The 21,179-nt window shown below is 44.1% G+C and overlaps 1 protein-coding gene across 13 annotated transcripts in view; it reads left to right on the forward strand.

The window, feature by feature from the left end:
• Positions 1–21,179, forward strand: part of AOPEP (aminopeptidase O (putative)) — a 344,124-nt gene that overhangs the window by 76,172 nt on the left and 246,773 nt on the right. For all 13 annotated transcript variants that reach the window (XR_012495672.1, XR_012495671.1, XR_012495670.1 and 10 more), the window contains exon 5: positions 6,299–6,544. Coding sequence is in view for 9 of the 13 variants with exons in the window: in XM_074330243.1 (XP_074186344.1) it covers positions 6,299–6,544 (246 nt within the window). In the remaining 4 variants the exon portion in view is untranslated. The remainder of the gene's footprint in view (positions 1–6,298; positions 6,545–21,179) is intronic.

Consider the following 21,179-nt stretch of genomic DNA (forward strand, 5'->3'; position numbering starts at 1 on the left):
ACAGAAGTGACATATCGCTTTCACATGGGACCATTTAGTTGCTCCTGAGACCCTCTAGTGTTCTCTTCCCCTGCCCCTGACATCACACAGTAGGCTTCTTTTCGTAATTCCAGGGGCAGGCTGAATTTCTGAGTCGAGAGGACAGGTGCCCTGGAGAGTCACTTGGATCCACAGTGGGCTTGGTATGAGCAAGAAATAAACTTTTTTGTGTTAAGCCGTCGAAATACTGGGAAGGTTTGTTATTGCAGCATGTCCTCGCCTACCTGAATTGATGCGGAAGCCGCTAGATGTTTGAAGTCAGGGTAAGTCCTGATCTAAATGTCATCTCGATTAGTCCTGAGGATAAACCTGTAAGATAGATAGGCATTATTACCTCCATTTTATAGATAAAACAAAGATACCGAGACTTCAGGCAAGAACATGTTCATGTTCATAGCCCAACTGAGTTATATCACCTGGATTCACGTTTGGGCTCAGCCCCCTAAAAGAGGTGACTCATAGTCTTACCTGGGACCTTTAAAAACTGTGCATAACATCCACGCCTCGCCTGGAGTCTGAGCCACCTTCCCACCTGGAGAGTCGGCGCCATGATTGAATCACTGTTATTGAATGGAATGTGTCATGTCAGAACAGAAAACAGGAGTTGAGAGCGCTCACTTTGAGCCTGAAGATGCCATCCCTATTGGTTGGATATGTTTCTTTGGACAAAGCCACACTTTCCTTCTCTGTAGAATAAAGACTTTGCTTGGGATTCTCCAATTCTTCGTGGTGAGGAAGCACTCTGCTTTTCACCTAGAGCCTCAGGGCTGTTGTCTGTGAGAGGAGGTATGTAGTTGAAAAATGTGTGCTTTCAGAAGGCTAGGGGAAGGCAAAGAAAGAAATTTGTCATTTTGTCCTTCTAGCCATATTCCCAGAGATCTGAGGTGAGAGAGTGGGCAGCACCCATTTCCTATGTGCTGTCTCTGCTGTCCAGAAGCAACTGAAATAACTTTTCACTTTTCTTGTATCCGTAGTTGTGAAGGGAGAAGGCTATGGCCAAATGAAGTGGGGATTCTGGGAAGATCTCTCTGAAATCCCTGTTGGAGTTTAGGGGAGAAAGGGTAAATATGGCCCCTCTGTTGTCTTCCTGAGTTGAGAAACAGGAGAACACAATAAATGTTTTACTATTGACAGAAGATGGACTGAGGGAGTGCTCTGGTCTACAGGGTTAATGGGCTTTCTAATACTCCGTTTCCAAATGAGACAAACTTCCCCACCCAGTTAACCACGCAGCTGGGCCACTGCCAGCCTCCACAACATAGATGCCCACAGCCTGCCTAACAGCCAAAGAGTAGCCCCTCTGTGGGCAAGTAGATTCAAAAAGAGAAGGCCCAGAGTTGCCCAGCCAAGGAGATCCGCTGGAGAGAGAGGTGAAGGGCACCACTGCAGGGAAGCTGGTCTTTGTATGGAAACGTGAGGCCCAGGGGATGGAGTCCTCCCACACTGCCTCCCATGTCTGACATGCTATGACTAAGTTTTCCCTTCATTTATCACTGTGCTTGTCCATCAGAAAGGTACTGCTGATAAAATAATAGCTTACATTTGCTTAATCCTTCCCTGGCTGCGTGCTTCATGTGTGCTGTCTTTAGTCATCAGAGGGTGGCTTTGTGTTTTTATCCATTAAATCTCTGGCTCCACACTAAGTTTGCCAACAAAGGTGCTCTGAAGTGCCAACTGAAGTGGTGTTTTCGGTTATGTTCACATCTGGTCCCCTTGCCTTCCCCCACCCCCCTTTGTACTTCAAACCTTCCTCAAACCACTAGTTCAGTTCACGTAAATGTAACTTTTACAGGGGCCGCCTATACCATAGGCTTTCATTTGCCTCAAGTGTTCATCTGGGTCCCAGAAATTTGGCCAAAGCACTCGCCACCGAACTTTTGATCACTGTTCATATGGGCAGAGTTACACAGAGAACAGTCCCTCTTCCAGCTCCAGTTCCTCACACCATCCAGCCCACACCGGGTGAGCATTTTAGTAAATATATTAGTTGTAAGGCATTTAGGTAAACTGTTGAAAATTTATTAATTTTATTTGGCTGCAACATAACCTTCTTCGGCCACAAGGGAATCTTGGCATTATGTTTAACCTCTCACGGCCTTTGTTAAAGCATTGCCTTCACTTTGGGGCCACACAGTTTAAGCAGGACACTTGGATAAAGTCCAGAGAAGCTCAGCAAAAATGAATAAAAGCATGGAAATTAGGCACCACGACGCATAGAAAAGCATGGAGAGCCACTGAGGTTGTTAGTCCTGCAGAAGGGCAGATTTGGTGGGGAAAGAGGTTGTCCTGAGAGATGTGAAGTCGATGAAAAGTTCCCTTGTGGACCTTGGACGATGAGGTCCTGTTTCTTTCTCTTTGAAAGCCTAGAAAAGAAAGAATGGTGGGTATAAATCACAGGGAGAAGAAATGCTGGTTTCGAGTATGCCCCTCACTGAGAAAGGAGCCTTTGCATAGTTTGGTTTCTGCAGCCCTTGCTGCCCCAGGGTATTCCGGCTCTCGACCTCTTATCACACATACCTCATTTTGCTTTGCAATGTACTGAACAGCCTAAGAAAACACATCCAGCTTTCAGACACTACTACGTCATCGTGTATATTGACGTTGTCAGCAACGCATTGGGGGCTGGTGAACAATTGTGATGTTTAGCAGGCATGTACTCTGCTTGCTAAAATATGTTAGTAAATTGTGTAAACATCTTACCAGAATTTACAATTTTTTCTTTCCAAACACTGTTAACTCCTGAAAGGTGGGGTCGGAAATTTATTACCGTGTGTGTGCAGCAGCACCCTGTGGGGTGCATTCACTAACCAGAATGCAGGATGTACCGTGTTTCCCCGAAAATAACACCGGGTCTTATATTAATTTTTGCTCCAAAAGACGCATTAGGGCTTATGTTCAGGGGATGTCATCCTGAAAAATCATGCTGGGGCTTATTTTCCGGTTAGGTCTTATTTTCGGGGAAACATGGTAGTTACTGAATTGTCAGGTTGAACCAAGGGAGGGGGTGCAAAACAAGGATATGCAATCCCAAGGGAGACTTACGAGCAATTTCGTTTAAACCCACGACAGGGAAACATTTGTGTCAGATGGTTTCAGTACAGCCCTGTCTCGAAACAAGAAGAAGGCAGTTTCCAATCTTGTGATTCCGAGGAAAACACAGTCACTCTTACTCCTCGGAGAGACTGCTTATAAAATAATTTCAGCCCAGCGTTGTGCTCTGCTTCCCGTCATTTACCAGCCTAACATATATGCACCCTTCTCCTCACTCTTAGCAATATTAATGGGCAGTATTGACAAGGAGGAACAGAAGACTGAAGAACCAGAGAGAAGCTGAGCTCAGCTTTGAGAAAACTCCAGGAGCCACATTTACTTCAGAAGCACAATGAAGTATGTGGAGCAGGAGCGTCAGGAGGGAGGAGTTTATGGTGACTCACGACGTCATGAACAGTTCTTATTCCTTAGGAATGTTGTGCGGAGTAAGTGGGAAAGTGTATAGGAAGTGTTCAGAATAGTGCTTGGCACATAGCACATGTTTAATAAGTGTAAGTAGCAGTTGTGGTAGCAGTTATTAGTGTTACTATTCTTATTAATGTTACAGATTGTTACTAATTAACAATCATATATTATTAATCTTTACTATTAAAATGCTTACTCTAATTACAAGTCTTGCACAAGGAGCAGCTATTTACAAATGCTTGATTTGTTGCTAATATTGAGAGCATATTGGAGTAGGCACATACGTATACAAGGATTTGTATCTGAAGGTTAGTCTGAAGGGAAGATAGAGGATTTGAGTCAATATTGGTTTGTGGAAGACTATTCAGTATTCATGACTTTATAAAAGTACAGTATTCCCTCACCGCTTCAGGAACGTAGCAATTGTATAAAGGGGGCTCATGTGGCGAGTTGTCATAGAATCACAGTGCCAGAAGATACCTTAGAAACCATTTTAGGCTTTTTGTTTGTTTTTAATACAATAGAATTCACAGGTCTTAAGTGTTCGGCTTGATGAATTTTTGATGATTGTAAACACGCTAACACAGATAGAGAACATTTCATCACCCCAGTCAGTTCCCTCACACCCCTTTCCAATTGATTCCTCCCCTCCCCCAGCAGCCTGTTCCCATGAGACCTTGGCAGAAGTGAGGAAAAGAGGCCCCAGGACCGAGTCGCTCTCCTCAGGTCCCAGTTAGCCAGTTGTACTTTCCTGATCCCCACGTAGGAACCGGAAGCCCCGGTGGCCTCCCTGATGCCGTTTCCATTTTTATTGGAAGCCTTAATGGTGTCACCTACCCATAGCTAGATTGCCTTTAAGTCCTGCATTTTCTCCGAGGTTTTGATTGTGAAAAATGGTGCTAATTCACCCAACTGGGGAAACCTTCATTACCTTGGCTAGTGCCATTCATATCAAGAGAATTCAACTCGTTTTTTTTTTTCTCTTGAACAAATTGGCTTTTATGGTATGTCTTTTGCTACGTCAAACTATTCTCTAACTTTTAGGGTTCCTGGCTGCAAAAATAGTCTTGCTCCATGGTGTGTTTCTATTAGGTTGGTGCAAAAATAATTGCGGTTTTTGCAATTATTTTTAACCTTTTAAACCGCAATTACTTTTGCACCAACCTAATAGCTAGGCCAATGGAATGCCTCTTTGCAAAATTGTGCTTTGATAGCTAGAATTTAAACTCATGCCCCAACTTTGTCCTGAAAATGCCTCTTCACCTCTAATTTCTCCATTATTTAATGTGCTCTGAAAGTTTTCCAGTAAAAAGTGCATGCTTAAATTACTATAGCACATTATATACCTATGTAAATATGTTAGGAAACAGTATTGTGGTGATTAATTCAATAAATGGTGTTTTTCACTTTGTGAGACCTTTGAATACATTGATGCTCCAGCACAGTACTAGTCATTATGTGGACACTGCGGCCTTTTTAGTTAAATGTTTACCAACAGGTACCTTTACTCACTCTCTCCATAAAGCAAGATCGTCAATCCTGGGACTTCAGCTAGCATTCAGTGTCAGTGATTGTGTTCTTCCTGTCACCTTATCCTGGTAGAAGTCTTTATGGGTCTTTACCCATTATTGTCACCCTCAACTGTGATGAAACATCATTAGTGCTGGAAGCTGTGTTCCGTGTACCACACTGGACCGCAGTATGGAGGGTGAGGCTTTTCTCCGTAGCTCTGGGGATTTCCTTGGGCAGTGCTGGTCCTGGATGGTGAAGCGCTCGTCCTGGATGGTGAAAGGCACCCCAGAAATTTGGAGAGGCATCATTGTTGCAGTCTGCCCATATTGGGACATACCAGTATTTTAAGGTTTTTCAGTGTTCACTGTGAATCTAATAAGCCCCTATAGTTAGAATTATAATTTGTAAATTAAAAGTAGAGGGGCTTTCCATTGTGTTTGAATAAAGGACGTGTTAACAGGTGAAAAAAGAGAGTTCCCTTTAATATAGGTTTCTTTGGGTAGATAAGTTCTCTTGAGGCCTGTGAGTCAGATTCTAGGAATTCTGTTTCAGCTCCACCTTTTGGCGGAATAGCTGAACGTGGTGTGGTCAGATGGCGCAGGCTGAGCTCTGACCTGTTTCCTTAAAAGGTTAAATTTCAGTTAAATTTGTACTGGAAGTGGATTGCGGAAAATACCATATCAAAAGTATCTCTGTATTCCTTAACAGCAACACAACACCTGGATTGCTTTTTCCAGGTAGTAGAATGGATTGTGCTCTTTCGAAAAGTGGAACCTGTACTGTCATTTCATTCATTGCTGTCTACTTGAGTCCCCATCTTTTATGCTAGGAAATTCCAGAATGGGATCTTTATTTTGGTTACACCAGTGCCTCTTTTCTGAGTTACGAATCATCCCTGATTTGGAGAGGATTTTGCCCGTGGTGATATTTGAAAGCACATTTCTGAGGGCAGAAATTGTTTTTTGTTTTGGCAGGGGGTTTTCTGGTTGTTTTGAGTCTTGAAGCTTTTGTCCCCTGGTTAGTCTAAAACAAGACTTTCCTACTTTCACTTAGGTTAGATGGAAACTACTCGATGGATTGAGCACATCAGTAAGTATGTTGACCTGTAGTTCTTCACCACTGCACAGAAACAGACAAGTGAAGAACACAGATAACTGTCTTTGCTTGGGAGCCTGTCTGAACTGCCGCCGCCTAGAAGTTGGCCGTGTCTGTGAGAGTTCGTCACTCCATAGCAAGACGAATAAACCTGGTTTACCATAAAGCGCATCTACTTATTTTGTGTTGTTCCTAGGTGTGTTGGGGTTTGTTGCCACATGGACTACCCCTGCCGCTTCCAGAACGCTTCTGCCGCCATCCAGGAGATCATTCCCCATCGGGTCTTTGCTCCAGTGTGCCTCCAACGTGCCTGCCAAGAGACCCTTCTGCCACTGGTCCCTCTTTGCCTCTCAGCAGCACACTCTGTCCTGGGAACACACCCGTTCTCCAGGCTGGATATTCTCATCGTCCCTGCCAACTTTCCAAGCCTGGGGATGGCCAGGTATGTTGTTCTGTTGTGGACGTGGAGAGAATATGCTTTGAAAAATTCTTGGACTATTTCTTGCTTTCCTTGAGCTCTGTCAGAGCTGTCATTTGATTAGGATGGAAGGGTCACGATGACTCGTACTTGGACATCTCATTGCTGCCCTTAGGGACAGTTTGTGCATAGACTCCACCATGCACAAGCCTTTGGGTGTCTTGGCTCAATTCAGCTGCCTTAAAAATAAAATCACATTGTTGCTGGGATAGGAACACATTGTGCCTTCAGAGTGATGTATGTTGGATTGTGACTGATCGGTGTCTGGTTAGCTTAGGTGGTGAGAGCTTAATGCTCATGAGCCCAAGATCATGGCTCTGGGCAGGGTGACACAACTTGGTTCCAGGGCCACAGGCTGCTTGCCTAATCCTGACCAGCTGTCTCATCCATTCTCACCATTGGTCACAAGGACAACAACTTGAGAGCCCCAGTATCAGAGAGACTGTGGATGGATCAGTGTAAATCCATCACCAAAAAAACAGCTCAAAGCAGGTGGCTTACTGGGAGTGGGGTAGAGGAGAAGAGAGGGACTTGTCCTGCTACTAATTTTTAATACAATAAATACATTATTCTTGTCTCAGTTTAGTTCCTATAGAAAAATCAAGACCTGCAAGTTGAACCTTTCCCTATATATTATTTACACCTAAAATTCATTCATTTGTGCCATTGTTCATTTAGTAATAGGTAGTGGTGTTTCATTCAGCATTTTACTTGGTTATGTACTCAGGAGTTTACTTGGTTATATTTCTGTTTGAAAAAAATCTTAATCATTAACAGTGAATATGCTTGACTAAGGATGAGAAAAATAAGCTAATCAAAACATGTGACTTCAAGTTTTTCCCTGTTAGTCAAGGAAATTCCTGCTGCCAATTAAGTTCCATGCTTTTGAACAGTTGTCATTTGTGGTCTTTTACCTGAAAACTGCACACATTCTTAGTAAAACCCATGAGTAGAAAAGAACTGACCAGAACATTTGCTTTTGATCTTTACTACATACGTATACTTTTAAAAAGCTGGCTGCCTTAATCCTTGAGGAGGTCTGAGAAAGTCATTTAGACTGATTTTTATCCTATATTTATGAAGATAATGGGAATGTAGAAACTAGGATAATTATATATATTTGGTTACATGCATCATATAATTGTCTTGGATGTCTATATATAGAATTTGTCTTAACAAGGGGGCTTCTCTGGTCCCTTTGAAGAGTCTGCTGGACTTAATTTAAGCAGAATTATTGGCAAAGAAAGGGTCGTTCATTAAATGTTTCTCATTTGTACAGTTTTGCGGGGCCATGTTTATTTGGGAGTTTTTAGCGCTTTATGAGAGTTGCAGTTTTTCAGGGCGTGTTTGCTAACAGTTCCAAGTTCTGACCTGAGGGAACCAAAGGCAGAGTATTTTTCCTACAGAGGACCTTATTTCCTATAGCTCCTTCCTGACACCAGTCTTCCAAAACTAGGATTTGTTGACCTGCAAGCCATTCTATAAAGCTTCTCTTTTCAAGTTTGCAGGCCCAAGCAGGTAAGCTGTGTGTTTGCTGCTTTTTGAGATATTTAAAGTGATTTAAACATGCCTAACTCTGTATTTTTAAAGCAATAAGCCTAAGATCCCTAAGGCCAAATGGTACCGGGCACAAATGTCAAAAAAATGTGATGGTGATAATAACTTAGGAGCAATAAGACTGCTTTTATGCTTAAAAACAATAGAACCGTACATTTAAAAATTTGTGGTTGGTTGTCAAATATCATTTATTTTCCATTTTTTCCCCTTTCTTTTTAGACGGTGGAAATGGTCTGCCCTGTCCTAGATATTTTCCTGGGCTTAGTTACTGTTCCCTGCATTTGAGTCGTGGAGAGGGGATTGTGGTCTCTTCCCCGGCCAGTTGAGGGTGAGGGAGTTCTCTGTCTGCCCTGACTCTGACCTACATTGATTCCACTTGCTTGGCGTGACTCTCGGGATCCCAACATCTTGAGCCATGTGGGACCGAGTGGGGTTCATGACTCAGTTGGCCCCCAGGGCCCTGCTGCCTTACTCCTGGTCAAAGCAAAACTGGCACAAAAATGACACTCTTCCAGGTCACCTCGGTGCCCTAGACAGGAACAGAGAAATCCCAAGGCTGGTAGGAACCGTCTGGAAAGACCTCCACACTGAAACTTGCCATTGCCCTGTTAGTTGTTATGCACTAGAGATCAAAGGACTTCTTGGTAAATTAAATGGTTCTTCCTTCCCCGAGTCCACATTTTATAAACATGTATGCAAGATTATAAATTCCATACCTCTGCACTTCTTTAGTGATTAGGTCTTAAACCTAATGAATACCATTTTATACCATTTTAGCATTCTTTTTTTAGTAAATGACATTAAACATTCCCACATGAACTGAAATGGATAAATTATTAATAACCATGTTAAAGAGTTTTAAAATTTTTGGATGCTATCCATAATGACTGCACTGTGTTTTAAATAGTACATAGCATGGGTTATCTGAATAATCTTAAAACTCTCCCTCTGAGTCTGTTTTTGAGCCTGATTCTGATATTTCAGTGAAGTGGGTAAAAACACATTTGTACAACTTGAATGTACGAAAATGGCAAATCAGTTTATAAGAAGGTGAATAATACATAGTAGCTAGAATATCGATACTGCACTTCATGGTTTTTGTCACCTATTAATATAATAGGGCCCATTACCTATCAACACCCTCCCTCCAATCCTTTTCTGAATCACTGCTGCAGGGAAGAGAGGCTTTCATTCTATTCTGATTCTGAGAAAAATCACCAGTTTGTCTTTAAAACACCACTGAAAGTTCCATTCCCAGACTTTTCTCATTTAGTAAGTGTGGGCTTTCTGTTTTGTTTATTTTTCCCTTCCACGCAGGCTGAATCTGCCGTATAAGGAACTGTGGAGGGTACATTTCTTGGATTGTATGATATGATGTCTATATGAAGATATGAATACATTTTAAATGGATCTCTAATGTATAGAACAGCTCTCTGTGTGTTGGTATAATTAGTGTTCCGCCATTTTCATTGCATCTTAGTATTTTCTCAGGTGTCTCAGCTAGGGATTGACTAGTAAGCCTAATTTCCTAGGTATTGAGAAATACATGAAAGGAGCCCATCATCCTGCTTACACTCTTTGTTATAATAATGATAATGTTAATGGAATAATATCCTGGAACCAGATTTATGACAGTTGCTTAAAAATTAACACCTCAGTCTTACCTCTGAATGTGTTTGTAATAAACGCTTTGCTTCATCATTTGTCTTTCAGCAGTTCACAATTACATGTCACGGGGCATAATTAGGCTGGCAGAACTACCTTGCTGACATCCAAATACAGTCTTTTTTTTTTTTCCTGTCTTCTATTTGAATTTCAAGAATCTCCTCCAAACCATCTAAGAGTAGTTTTTAATGTATGTTTAGAGCTCTGAGTAAAAAAGCCATGTCTTCTATGGCTCTGCTTCCCTGCCCAACCATTCACAAGTAGTTTCAGCCCTGGTCCCATTGGGAAAATTGGAAAAACAAACAAGCAAACAACAAAGCAGCAGTGTGGTTGATGATAGGTAACAAATTCTGCTTTGACCTTTTTGTTACTCGTTCTGTACCAGCTTGTCTTGTTCATCTGTTCATTGTTTATTTATTCGTTCTTGCGATAAATTTCTATTAAGTGCATACCGAATGCCAGGTAGGATTTAAGATGCTGAGTCTACAAGGATGAACAAGATTGATGAGGTCTCTGTCCGCATAGAACTTACGTTCTACTCAGGGGAGAAAACAGTATACATAAAAAACAAATAATTCAGATACGTGCTATGAAGAAAATAAAACCAAGTAAGTGATAGAGGGACTTGGGATAGGTAGCATTGTTTGCGTGGGGAGCAAAAGCTTTAAAGAGTGACATTGGCAAGGAGACTGGAGAATGGGAAGGAGCCAGCTTTGGGACGGTCTGGTGAAGAAACCCAGGCTGAGAAATGAGAAAGTTCAAGTCCAAGGACCCCAAGGTGGGAACCATTATAATGGTCTGGAGGAGCCGAAAAGAGGCCAGTATAGCTAGAGGGCAATGAGCCTTAGAATGGCTTTCCTTCACCCCCTCCTTAAACTCGTTTTAGGAGCTGGGAGATTCCGTGGTCCCTCTAGGCTTGGGTCATCTGAGCCATCTGTACACCAGTATGAGGAGGAGTGAGAGGGAGACACTAAGAAATGGCAGAAGTGGAGTAGGGATTGTTGGTTCCAGGCAGTCTGGTGTTACGGGGGGAGACTTATAAGAGAGGGCAAATCTTTTCTCAGTTTTCTGGGGCCATCAGTGCCATGCCATCTCGTGACAGATTCGTTAGAAGTTGACTTGGCTTAGCAGCGGCTATCCATGAGCAGAATTCTCCATTGGGAAGACAGGAGAACCCCTGGAGTCCAGACTGGCAACTGTCCTTTATGGAGATGGGCTGAGTCTCAGGTCACCACGTTTCCTCTCCTCAGGGCTGCTGACCGATTCCTTGCAAGCTTCTTTGACACAATAGGTCACAGGGAGGGAAGCTGTGTTTATATGTTTGCTTATCCTAAATTTTAAGGTTTTAAAAGACTGAACAAAAACAGGATTGATAAGTAAAGAGCATAGAGAAATAATCGTCCATTACTCAAATACCTCCAGTGCACTTCATAGTACAGAAAAACTGTAAAGCTCCCTATCCCACATGGCTTATTCTTAAAAGATTTGATTGTGCAATAAAAGGCTTCTTCTGAATGCTTGTAGTAGTTCCTGACTATTGCATGCACAGTTTTCTTAAGTGCCTCAATTTGCAAATAAACGGTGTGCACATACATGCCCAAGAATGAATGTAATCAGCTTTCCCTCCTCCCCGCCTCCTGGCGTTAGACTGGGTGTTGTCCTGTTTATTCTTATCTCCCAGCCAATGTGTAATAGAATCAGCAAAACATAACATGCTGGGACAAAGGGCCTCTTGTTTTCAGCCTTCTAATTGTGCTTCTTTCTGCCGGGAAGGAAGCAGTCATAAATTTCTGTCATTATCTTAAATAGCAAGGTTTCACAGCTTTGGGAATTTTTCTTTGCTTGTTCATTGTTAGTTTCTACTTGAATTTTTTGATCCCCAAACCAAACCAACATACTTTCAAACAATCCTTTAAATGTCAGGGGATGTGACCCCCTGGTTTCAAGGCAGGATGCAACCGCAGTGATTCTTTCCTTCGGGAATCTGATTTGAGCTATAAATGAGTGTACCTTTCTGTTCACCCAGGCTGCCAGCTCCTCTGCTCTCTGATGTGCTGAGGATTTGGGGGACTGTATGTGGGTTTTATTTCTTTTTTATTGTTGTTGTTTATTTCCCAGATTTGAATAAATTCTCAAATTTCTTTCTGCATGGATTGTTTTTTAAAATATTTCGAAGGGCATTTCTTGACCCTGTTTTCTTCCCAGCATAATTTTCTCTGTTTTTTTTTTTCCAAACAGGTGGGTGTCTGTGATAGAAAGCAGCTCATACAATCCTGCTTTTTGTTCCTGTAAAATTTTAATGCTTTGTATACTGACCCCCCTGCCGTTGCTGTAGGGATGAGCAAACAGAACTCCTGGAGAGTCCCAAGATCTGGGAAGGTGGCTTAGGCCCCCTCCCAGGCATCCCCTTTGGTGCTTTCTTTGTGTTCATTTCTCCATTTTGTGTTCTATTTTTATTTTTCTTCTTGAGAAAATTATCTGACTTTGTTAATCCCTCCTATCTTATAGAAAAGGACTTTCCCCTTCTAATGTGTCCTGGTTCTTTCATTTTTCTTCCTCAAAATAGGAGCTGGTATTTATAAAGTGATGTTCTTCTGGAACTCTGAAAGCCCTTGACCATGATTATTTGGTTAGTTTTGACAAAGCAGGTAGTGAGAAGGCGTGTGTATGCTCCCTTTTTTTCGGCACAGGTGCAGGAGGTTAGATGATGTCCCCAAGTCACTTAGACTTTGGAAAGACTGATCTGTAACCCTCTCTGAGGTGTATGTTTGCTTCAGGGGCTCCCCATGGGAGTCAGGGTGGCACGGAGTCTACTTGAAGATCAGAGGTCACTGTGGGCTCATTTTGAGGCAGCCACAGAAACTGGGTACCAGACAAATTCCTGGCTCACAGGGGTATGTTGGGGCCAGGCTTTCTCTTCTGTTGGAACAGCAGGCAGTGTGAACTCATAGCTTTTGGCTTAGCCAGAATCTTCTTCTTGCCATTAAACAGCTGTGCTGCTTGTCAGGTCCAGAAGTAGTATTTTATCATCATTACGCCATGATTCCTCACCCTCTGAAAGATTACGCTTAAGTGTTTTGTTTTCTTTGAACTGTTCTCCACACACATAGACTGACAGTCTTACCTTCAGAGAACACTGCTGGGGCCATCCTTCAAGAGAAGTTGTCAGGCCTTTGAAAGGCCTTCCTGAAGCAATCATCCCTCTACCTACATTTCTAATCTTCTCTCTCTCTATTGATGTCATCATAGGCCCCTAATCTCTTCCAGCCCTTGAGTTTGAGATGGCCATTCGGCACTGCCTTGACTTTTTTCCATTGCAAAGAAAAGTCTTTAATTTTTTCCTCTTCCCACTTATTTCTCTACAGAAGCATCATTGCTGAATAGAGCATACAGTGGGTGAAAAATAACAATGGAATTCAATGTGCCCAACTTGCCAAATTGGAATATTCCCAATCTCGTAGGTTTTCAGTCCTTGGACCACTACAAATAGTCTGAGTGAGCAAACGCTGCTGGCTTCTGGATGTGTTATGTAGGTGTGTGGGTAGGGAGCGGTGTATGTATTTCTTGTAAGGCTAGACTTCTTTTGGGGAGAACACCAACTCTTGAAATGGTCCTCAAGCAAGGCACAATGTCTGAGCGGCCCTGTTTGGAGGGAACATTCCATATGTTGTATTACAGCCAGTATGCTGCTGGAACCCACCACATCTGAGCCCCAGAGGCCTGTCTGCACGAAGTGGGTAAAGAAGACATTGCCTTGTAGCTTTATCCACCCCTTGCATGATATTGGAAGACTATCCCTGCTACCTTTTTCTAAAAAGAAGTGTCCACTTGAAGAGGCCAAAGATGTGAGGAAACACTCATTTAAAAAATGGATTACTTTTTAAAAATTGATTACTCTCTCAGGTTTGTGGGTACGATGCAAAAGTCAACCCTGACTTAATCTGAGTAAAGCTCAGAGTTGAACATGTTCTATTTCTTGGTTAACTCACCACGCTATTTATAGAGATGACTGCTCAGGACGTCTAGACATTGTTCCAGAAGATAGAATGCCAAATCTGCCCTTCACCTTCCCAGTTAGCTTGCTGAAAATAACCACCTCCTCTTCTGACCATGAAATGGAAATCTTAGAATTTCGTTTTAGGAGAGTGTGAATGGCACTTGGTTCCTGGGCCAAGACTTGGGGTGGAAAAGGAGCGGAGGCTGCTCTTGCAAGCCTGGTGACCCACCAGTGGGCTTCGGTTCCTCAGGCCAGCTTGCTGGGCTGGAACTACGGTTGGTGGCTCCCGGGTTTTGAGTTGGTCTCCTCGCAGACCCTGAGAACCTACTTGGAGAATGAGTCAGCCGCAGTGTCTGACTTTTATCACGCATGTGCAATTGCTGGGCGTCCTATTGAAAGTCGGTGGTTGGATAGGGCTGGATGGGCAAAGCCAAGAATTCATTCAGTAGATGCCTATCAACTGACAGAGGTGATGAATGCTGATGATTCTGTGGCTACAAGAAAATATGAGACCTTTAGCCTAAATCACAGCTTTTTATAGTAGGTTCCAAGGAAGACTAGTTTTGTGGAATTTTAATAATGTGGGAAAAGGAACTGTGGGTTAATTAGTTTAGGAAATGAATGGATTAAACCAAGTTAAAAGGAATCTTTATTGGAGGGCGTCTAAGAAAGCCTTTAATATCCTTATTATCCTGATTTAATATCTTGGTATGTATGTGCATCTCAAAGACAGGACCAGAATAGGCAGGATTCGCCTAAATGTTGTGCTTAGGGATCCCCCTTTATCGTGCGCGTTTCACAGGACCATTGTGTTTCCCCCAAAAACCACCTCCTCAAAACATAGTTTGTGAATTACTCTATTCAGAAATACCTTGGAGTCCATTGTACAGCTGGCTGTGGATTCGAACTTTCATTGTCAGTGGCCGCTGGGGACCTACCATGTGTCAGGCGCTGGGCAAGGGCCTTGCTTTAGCTCAGTGAGAAGGATGGGCTCACAGTTCAGTGCAGGAGGCCCCACACTTTTCTGATGACACATTTCCTTTTGAACAGCCACCCCCTCTGTGTACTTATGTTTATTTATAAGTTGTATACATTTAGTATGGTGTTAATATATTATGGGCACTATAAAATACACACAAGAATAGAAATGTAAAAAGATGAGGGAAAAAACAATTATAAAGGAAGTTCTGTCATGTCTCTCTGCATCCCAGTGGATTGGCTAGTGCCCTGGGATCCCTGCCGCCACCCGGTGCCACCATGGAGACTCTGATTCAGTGGGTTGGGGTAGGATTTTGGCATCTGGAATGTTAACACATCATCACCCAGATGATTCTGCTGCAGGTGGTAGAAAGCAGTGGGTGTTTGGTGGGGACACTGGGGATATCTCTAGACTGGCAGGTGTCTCCTGGAAAGCTTTCATGGACTCCATACCCTGCCATCTTCCCTCAGATGAGAAGGTCAGACTGAGGACAGGGGAGGGTGCGGAAGCTCCCTGGTGATGCTTCCTGCTCGTGTTCCTCGTAGCTGGGCCCAGTGACAGGCTGGGATGCCAGGCAAGTCACTGGGCCTCCCTGGCCTAGTAGTTTTTCCTCTGGAAAAGCAAGGGGCTGGTTTAGAGTCACTTGCAGAGTGTTTTAGAGCCCTAACGTTCTTTGATTTAATTGGGTTGGAGTTTTTATTTTGAACAAGGGTAGGGGCGATTCAATTTCGTTCAACTATTTACATACACATATATTTTCTTTTTGATGTTTGAAGTAGTTAGATCAGAAGCCTGTGATTTTCTTATACTCATAGGGCACCTGGGCAGCAGTAGGCATTTAAATTTTAGGCCCTTAAGCAGAAGGTTCAGAAGGGGTGTCTCCTACCCCTCTTTAATTGCAAAATGGATCTCAAGGGCAAGGGTGCCTTCCTTTCCTAATAACTGCCTCTGCTCTATGCACCATCCGTTCCAAACAGCATTCCAAACCCTGAGTCAGGAGCGTGCTCTACGGGTGAACCTCCTTTCTGCAGCCGGGCGATTTACCTCTCAGCCCCCGGCCCCTGCCGCATCAGAGTTAGCAGCTAACTTCTTCCCCCTACCCTTGTTTTAGCTTCCACATAGCTCCATTTGCAAGCTAATAAGTTGCACGTACATGTGTTTGAACACTTGTCAGGCTTGTCTGCCACTCAAACTGGGCTTTGGTTGAAAACAAACAACAACAGAGAACCCAGAGGGCCAGATGATGAAGACATTTCGGTTGTACCTGCAGGTGGTGGTGTTTTGACCTTGACAGTCAGTTTTAAACGACCTGTCAAGCACCTTTGTGTGCTTCTGGGCACACCCACCTGGAAGATATTACATCCCCTGAGCTTTATGTGCCCCAGCAGGCAGGTACCAGGTCCTTGGATTTTGTTTTCATCGATGGAGGGTTAATGCATGCATGGCAAGACTCTGCTTAGAGGGGCCCAGCTACAAACCCTGTTTTCATTTAATTCTGATTTCTCTTCTTCCGTGGTCTTACCCTCCCAGCCCCCAGGCCTTTCCCCCCATCCCCCCCAGACTCCTCCTACCCCCAATCAGCCTTCCCTGCTCTCTCATCCCCTCTGTTTGGCTTCAAACCATTTCTTCCTGGCTTTGATATCCTCTTGCAGAGCTGCAAGCAATCAGGAGATTATGGGACCCAGAGCTCAGCAGGGCACACTGCCTGGTAGGGGGCTCAGGCCCCGGCCCCCAGGCCAGGGCAGGAATTCAGGAAGCCTTGGATCCCCCACCCCAGCCCCTGTGCTTGTACTGGTGATCAGCTCCCCTGGGCAAGAGGGAGGGTGGTCACCTCCTCAGCTTAAGTGCTGTCCAGGGGTGTCCTCTTGAGGAATGATTCTGACCTATCTTGTGTGGTCCAGGTTACCTGTGTTGCATCTGTTTGAATTTTATCTTTTTAAACTTTGAGTCTCTCTTCTGCTTTCCGAGGCCATGCAAACTGGTGGCTGGAAGTTGGGGTGAAGAAAGTGAATGGACCAATGAAAGGAGCCCATTGGGTTCAGCCTCGTGCCTACCATTGCTTGGATAGGTGCAAATTATTTGAGGAGACAGGTGATGGCTCCTTATCCAGGTAACGTCTCTTCCTCTTCCTTGGCTTCCATGTGTAAGGCCCAAGTTGTTGAAGAAATTTGTACTATATTCCCAAAGGCAGAGATGAGAAAAAGGGTGTTTGTTCTCAAGACCAAATGTGCATCTTATCTTTCTGTAACACTTCCTCCAAAGTCTGAAAGAACTAGGTCCCGATCTAGGCATTTCCCTCTCCAACATTGTCACTACCAGCAGTGGCTTCCAGCATTCAGTTGGCTCACAGAAGTGGCTGGAGGAGATGTCTGTGCCTGGTCCTCCAGATAACTTCACTGAGATCTGAGTCGGGATCTGAGGGGAAGACCAGTGCTTATCCAGCCGTCCCCCTTCCCAGCCCATGGCAGTGTGTCACACACTGTCTCCTTGTAGGGACACAGACCACTTGCTCCTCAGCCCTCTGCCCTCGGGGCACCTCTGTATTGTAATCTTATTCCCACCTTTGGCCCAAGTCCTTCCCTGGGGTTTCCCAGTAGGAATGCAGAGAGGAGGCTGCAGGGGGTGTGGTGAGTGACTGGACTGTGTTTCCAGTCACCAGGAGGAACCTGGTCTCAGAATGGACGAGAAGCGGAAACGGCATGCATATGTGTGCCCCTGCCCTTCCTGTCCAGCTGTGGGCCTTCGAATTAGAGCTTTGTTTGGTCCCGGCTAGTTGAGTTGTGATTCTGTCATTTACAACTCAGCGCCCTGACCAATTGACAAGGACTACAGTGGGACTTTGGTTTTCAAACGTCTCCGTTGACGAACATTTCGGTTTACGAACGCTGTAAATTTTATGGGTCTATGGTATCATTAGATAGTCAAATTTATGCTAAATTTGCAGTTTTAGGGGTTGATTTTAAAGGTGTGGAACGGATTAATCCATTTTGCATTGTTTTCTATGGGGAAACTGCATCTCGGTTTTCCAACATTTCAGAACTTGAATGGTCTTCCGGAATGGATTATGTTCGAAAACCGAGGTATCACTGTACTTCTTTTTTGCCTCTACAAACAAAAGCACCATGAGACCTCAGGACTGAGAAAAGGAGTCAGGGGCTTTGAACAACTCTTGATCCTTTACCTCCCAGCCTCAAATTCTTTAATGACGACGCTGTCTGGCTTTAATTCTCCACAGCCTGCAGGATATACTCGTGTATCTTTTTCTCTCATTGATCCTCACAGATAAGCTCCCTGTCCTTCCCTGACCCAGCTGTCACGGGCTCCCCACTGTTTTTTCCAAGATGAGCCCTGTCGTGACTGTCCCCAGCCTGTCAGGCTTGGAGTCCCTGCCACTCAGGGAGGCCTCCGTGCCCAGCCCCGCCCATGATGTTCCATCTGCCAGGCAGGGCACGCTCTGCTGTGTGCTTAGCTGCGCGGTTGGTCTTGTGGGAGGATGAGTCCCGGCAGGTGCAGACAGCCGGGATCGGGGCTGAGGCTCCTGTGACTCTCGCCTCGGAGGCGTAGGGCAAGTGGGTCCTCATGACGGCTTGTTTGCTTGAGCTGAGCACTACGAACCTGTGCACCCACGCGTGGGCTGGCAGCTGCGCAGGGCAAGCCGCAGGCAACCCCGTGCACATAGTAGCCTATCAGTTCATTTGCTTCTCCTTGGTTAGCCTTTTGCACACCGTGCTGTTCCTGCAGGCTTCTGCGGAGCCCGCTTTCATCCTTCTGCCCCTCGAGGTGATGGAGGGAGAACACAGACTGTGGAGCCAGTCCAGCTGTGCCGTCGACCACTCTGAACCCCTGCCCAATTTCTCATTTGTAAATTCCCTGGGACTATTCACTCACCTCCAGGCCCCTAGTGTGCATTAGATAAGATCATATGTAAGTTGCCTAGTACACAGTAGGCCCTCAGCAAGTATGGTTCCCTTGCTTCAGTAGGCTTGGAGAAATTCAGTAGTTCTGTGGGTCAAAAACTACCTGAGGTTTGTTGCTCATTATTGTGAATCACAAACCTTAAGGTCCCTACCAACCCAGAATGTCCATGGTTCTCTGAAATAGTAGCTCCAGGGAGAAAATCAAGATAGGTGTGTGTGATAAGTTACCGTGGGAGTGTGAAAACATGGACGGTTTGTTACAAAGACTTGAATCTAGATCACTCAAATTGTGCAAATGGAATTCTCAACTGACTGAAGGAGCATTTTAGAGCAGCAGGTACATTCTTGTTAGGTCTTCCTTCAAGTATGTAGCTTAAACTTTAGTCGTTTACATGTTAACTTTTCACTCCCACCTGCCCCCTTCCCCCCAAAAAAAGAGTTAAAGGAGGCAGCAGAATAAAAACCACTGGACATTTTTGGTATAGGTCAAATGCATTTCTAAGTTCCTTTTCCATATATCGTAACAAAGGAAAAGGAATTCTGGTCGTCCAGTGATTTGGGATCTTGCCTGGATTCAGTCGGACTATCTGAGCTCCCTTGGGGCTCCGGGTCCACCAGTCAGACAAAGCTCTGTGTCCTGCATCTCTTTTCCCATCACTTTGGATTCAGAAATTGAGCCCTGTCCACTCCCGAAGCAGCTGTCTCTGGTCTGTCCTCAGTGGTATCAGAGGCACTATCTGACTTGTGCTTGAAAGGACTGCGTGATGGAAACTTCCCAAAGAACCCTGTGTCACCACACCTGCTGCTTCCAAATGGAGCCTGAGAGGCTCCAAGTGAGAAGGGAAGCCAGGACGGAGAAGGCAGAGCAGGCGGGGTGACTCCTAAGCTGCTCTCCTGCGAATAGCAGCCCGCTGAGCTGTGTCCCAAGGCCGCTCTCCCAGAAGCACCAGCAGCACTTTGTAAAGAACACTTGCCTATGGTGTTGAGATAATCCTTTAGGCCAGACTAGGCTTAAGACACTTTTGCAAGAGAATCAACCTTAAGAGGCATTTGAATAGTAAGTTTCTTTGGTGAAATTGTTTTCTATTTTTGTTCCCCACTTCTTTTCCCATCTACCCTATCCTCTCACTCCTGAGGGCCTTTTACTAGCTTTTTGTGTAACCTCCTGTGTGTCTTCATGTGGATGCAATAATAATCAATAAGACTATATAGATTATCATCCCCCCTTACTCTTTTTATACAAAAGAAGGCAGAGCACACACCCTATTTACACTGTGCTTTTATCACTTAACATTATACCCTGGATTTCTATTTATTATTAGGCCTTCGAGACTTTTCTCATCTTTTTTTATTTAGTTGCATGGTATTCTATCCTATGGATGTTCTCAGTTTATCTTTCCAAAATATGGGTCTTTGAGTTTTTCTTAGTATTTTACAGTTGTAAACAATGAATGTGTTGAGCACTTGGTGCATTTTAGAGTCAGTAAATGCACAAAGATTCTGTTACTGAGCCCTCCATGTTGTGGGAAGTAGGGGTGTGCCTGCATCTTATTTATCCCCCACTAGTGGTGTAACTATAGGTGGGACCACATGAAATTTCCCTTTGAGGAGATGTCAAAAGCACATTTGTGTGGTTCGCTGAGACTTGGAGGAACCCACTTGCAGTAAAGCGGGGTGGAGATAAGCATTAGTCTCTCGCAGCAAACCTAGCATGTCATTGTGCAACTCTTATTTATTTAGGCCCAAGTCCGAGTTTAATAAGCCACATGGAAGCTGTGATGATTCCCTTTGCATGTTTTGTAATGGCGGTGGCCTTCAGATTTTGTCTATTTTAACAACTGTCAAGTTATGTTCATCCCATCTCAGTAACTTTGGAGGTTTAAAGAGAACCTCTTTTTAAAAATGAACCCACATATATGACATTTTTAAATAGCATTAAGAAATGCCATTTGTTGCTCTGGTTAAGAAAACTAGACATTATTTATACAATTGGAGCTGTTGGTTTTATTTATTTGTGTTGCGCCCTGGTGTTGAGTGAACAGGACTAGCTCGTGTGGGGACCCACAGTTAGGCTTCCAGGAGCAGGACATTTATTTCGGAGACGTGGAGGTGGGCAGGCAAGAGTCTGTGCTGGGCCCAAGCCAAAGGCCAGCGACTAGCCTTACAAAATAATCCCGCTGTGTGGGTTTCAAATCAGAACATTGGAAGGCAGAAAAAGGAAAATATTCTTTAACCACATTGAGAAAAAGTTGAAGGGGACGGCTATTGCTCTTTTTTTTTCAAAATAGGAGGATGTTGAGAAGACAGATTTTTAATGGTTTTAATCTTCAGACTTGGGCAGAAGGCCAAGCATGATCTGAATACAGAAAAAGTGGAATGAAATGCCAGAAAGGGAAGTGGAAAGTAGTGGGTTATGGAAACAACCAAATGTGTCGGAATTTCCAGGCTCCTCAAGGAATTGGTTGAATTGTGGCAGAGTTGCTG

Source organism: Rhinolophus sinicus, linkage group LG04, assembly GCF_036562045.2.
Source record: "Rhinolophus sinicus isolate RSC01 linkage group LG04, ASM3656204v1, whole genome shotgun sequence".
In the NCBI taxonomy this organism is placed as follows: domain Eukaryota; kingdom Metazoa; phylum Chordata; class Mammalia; order Chiroptera; family Rhinolophidae; genus Rhinolophus; species Rhinolophus sinicus.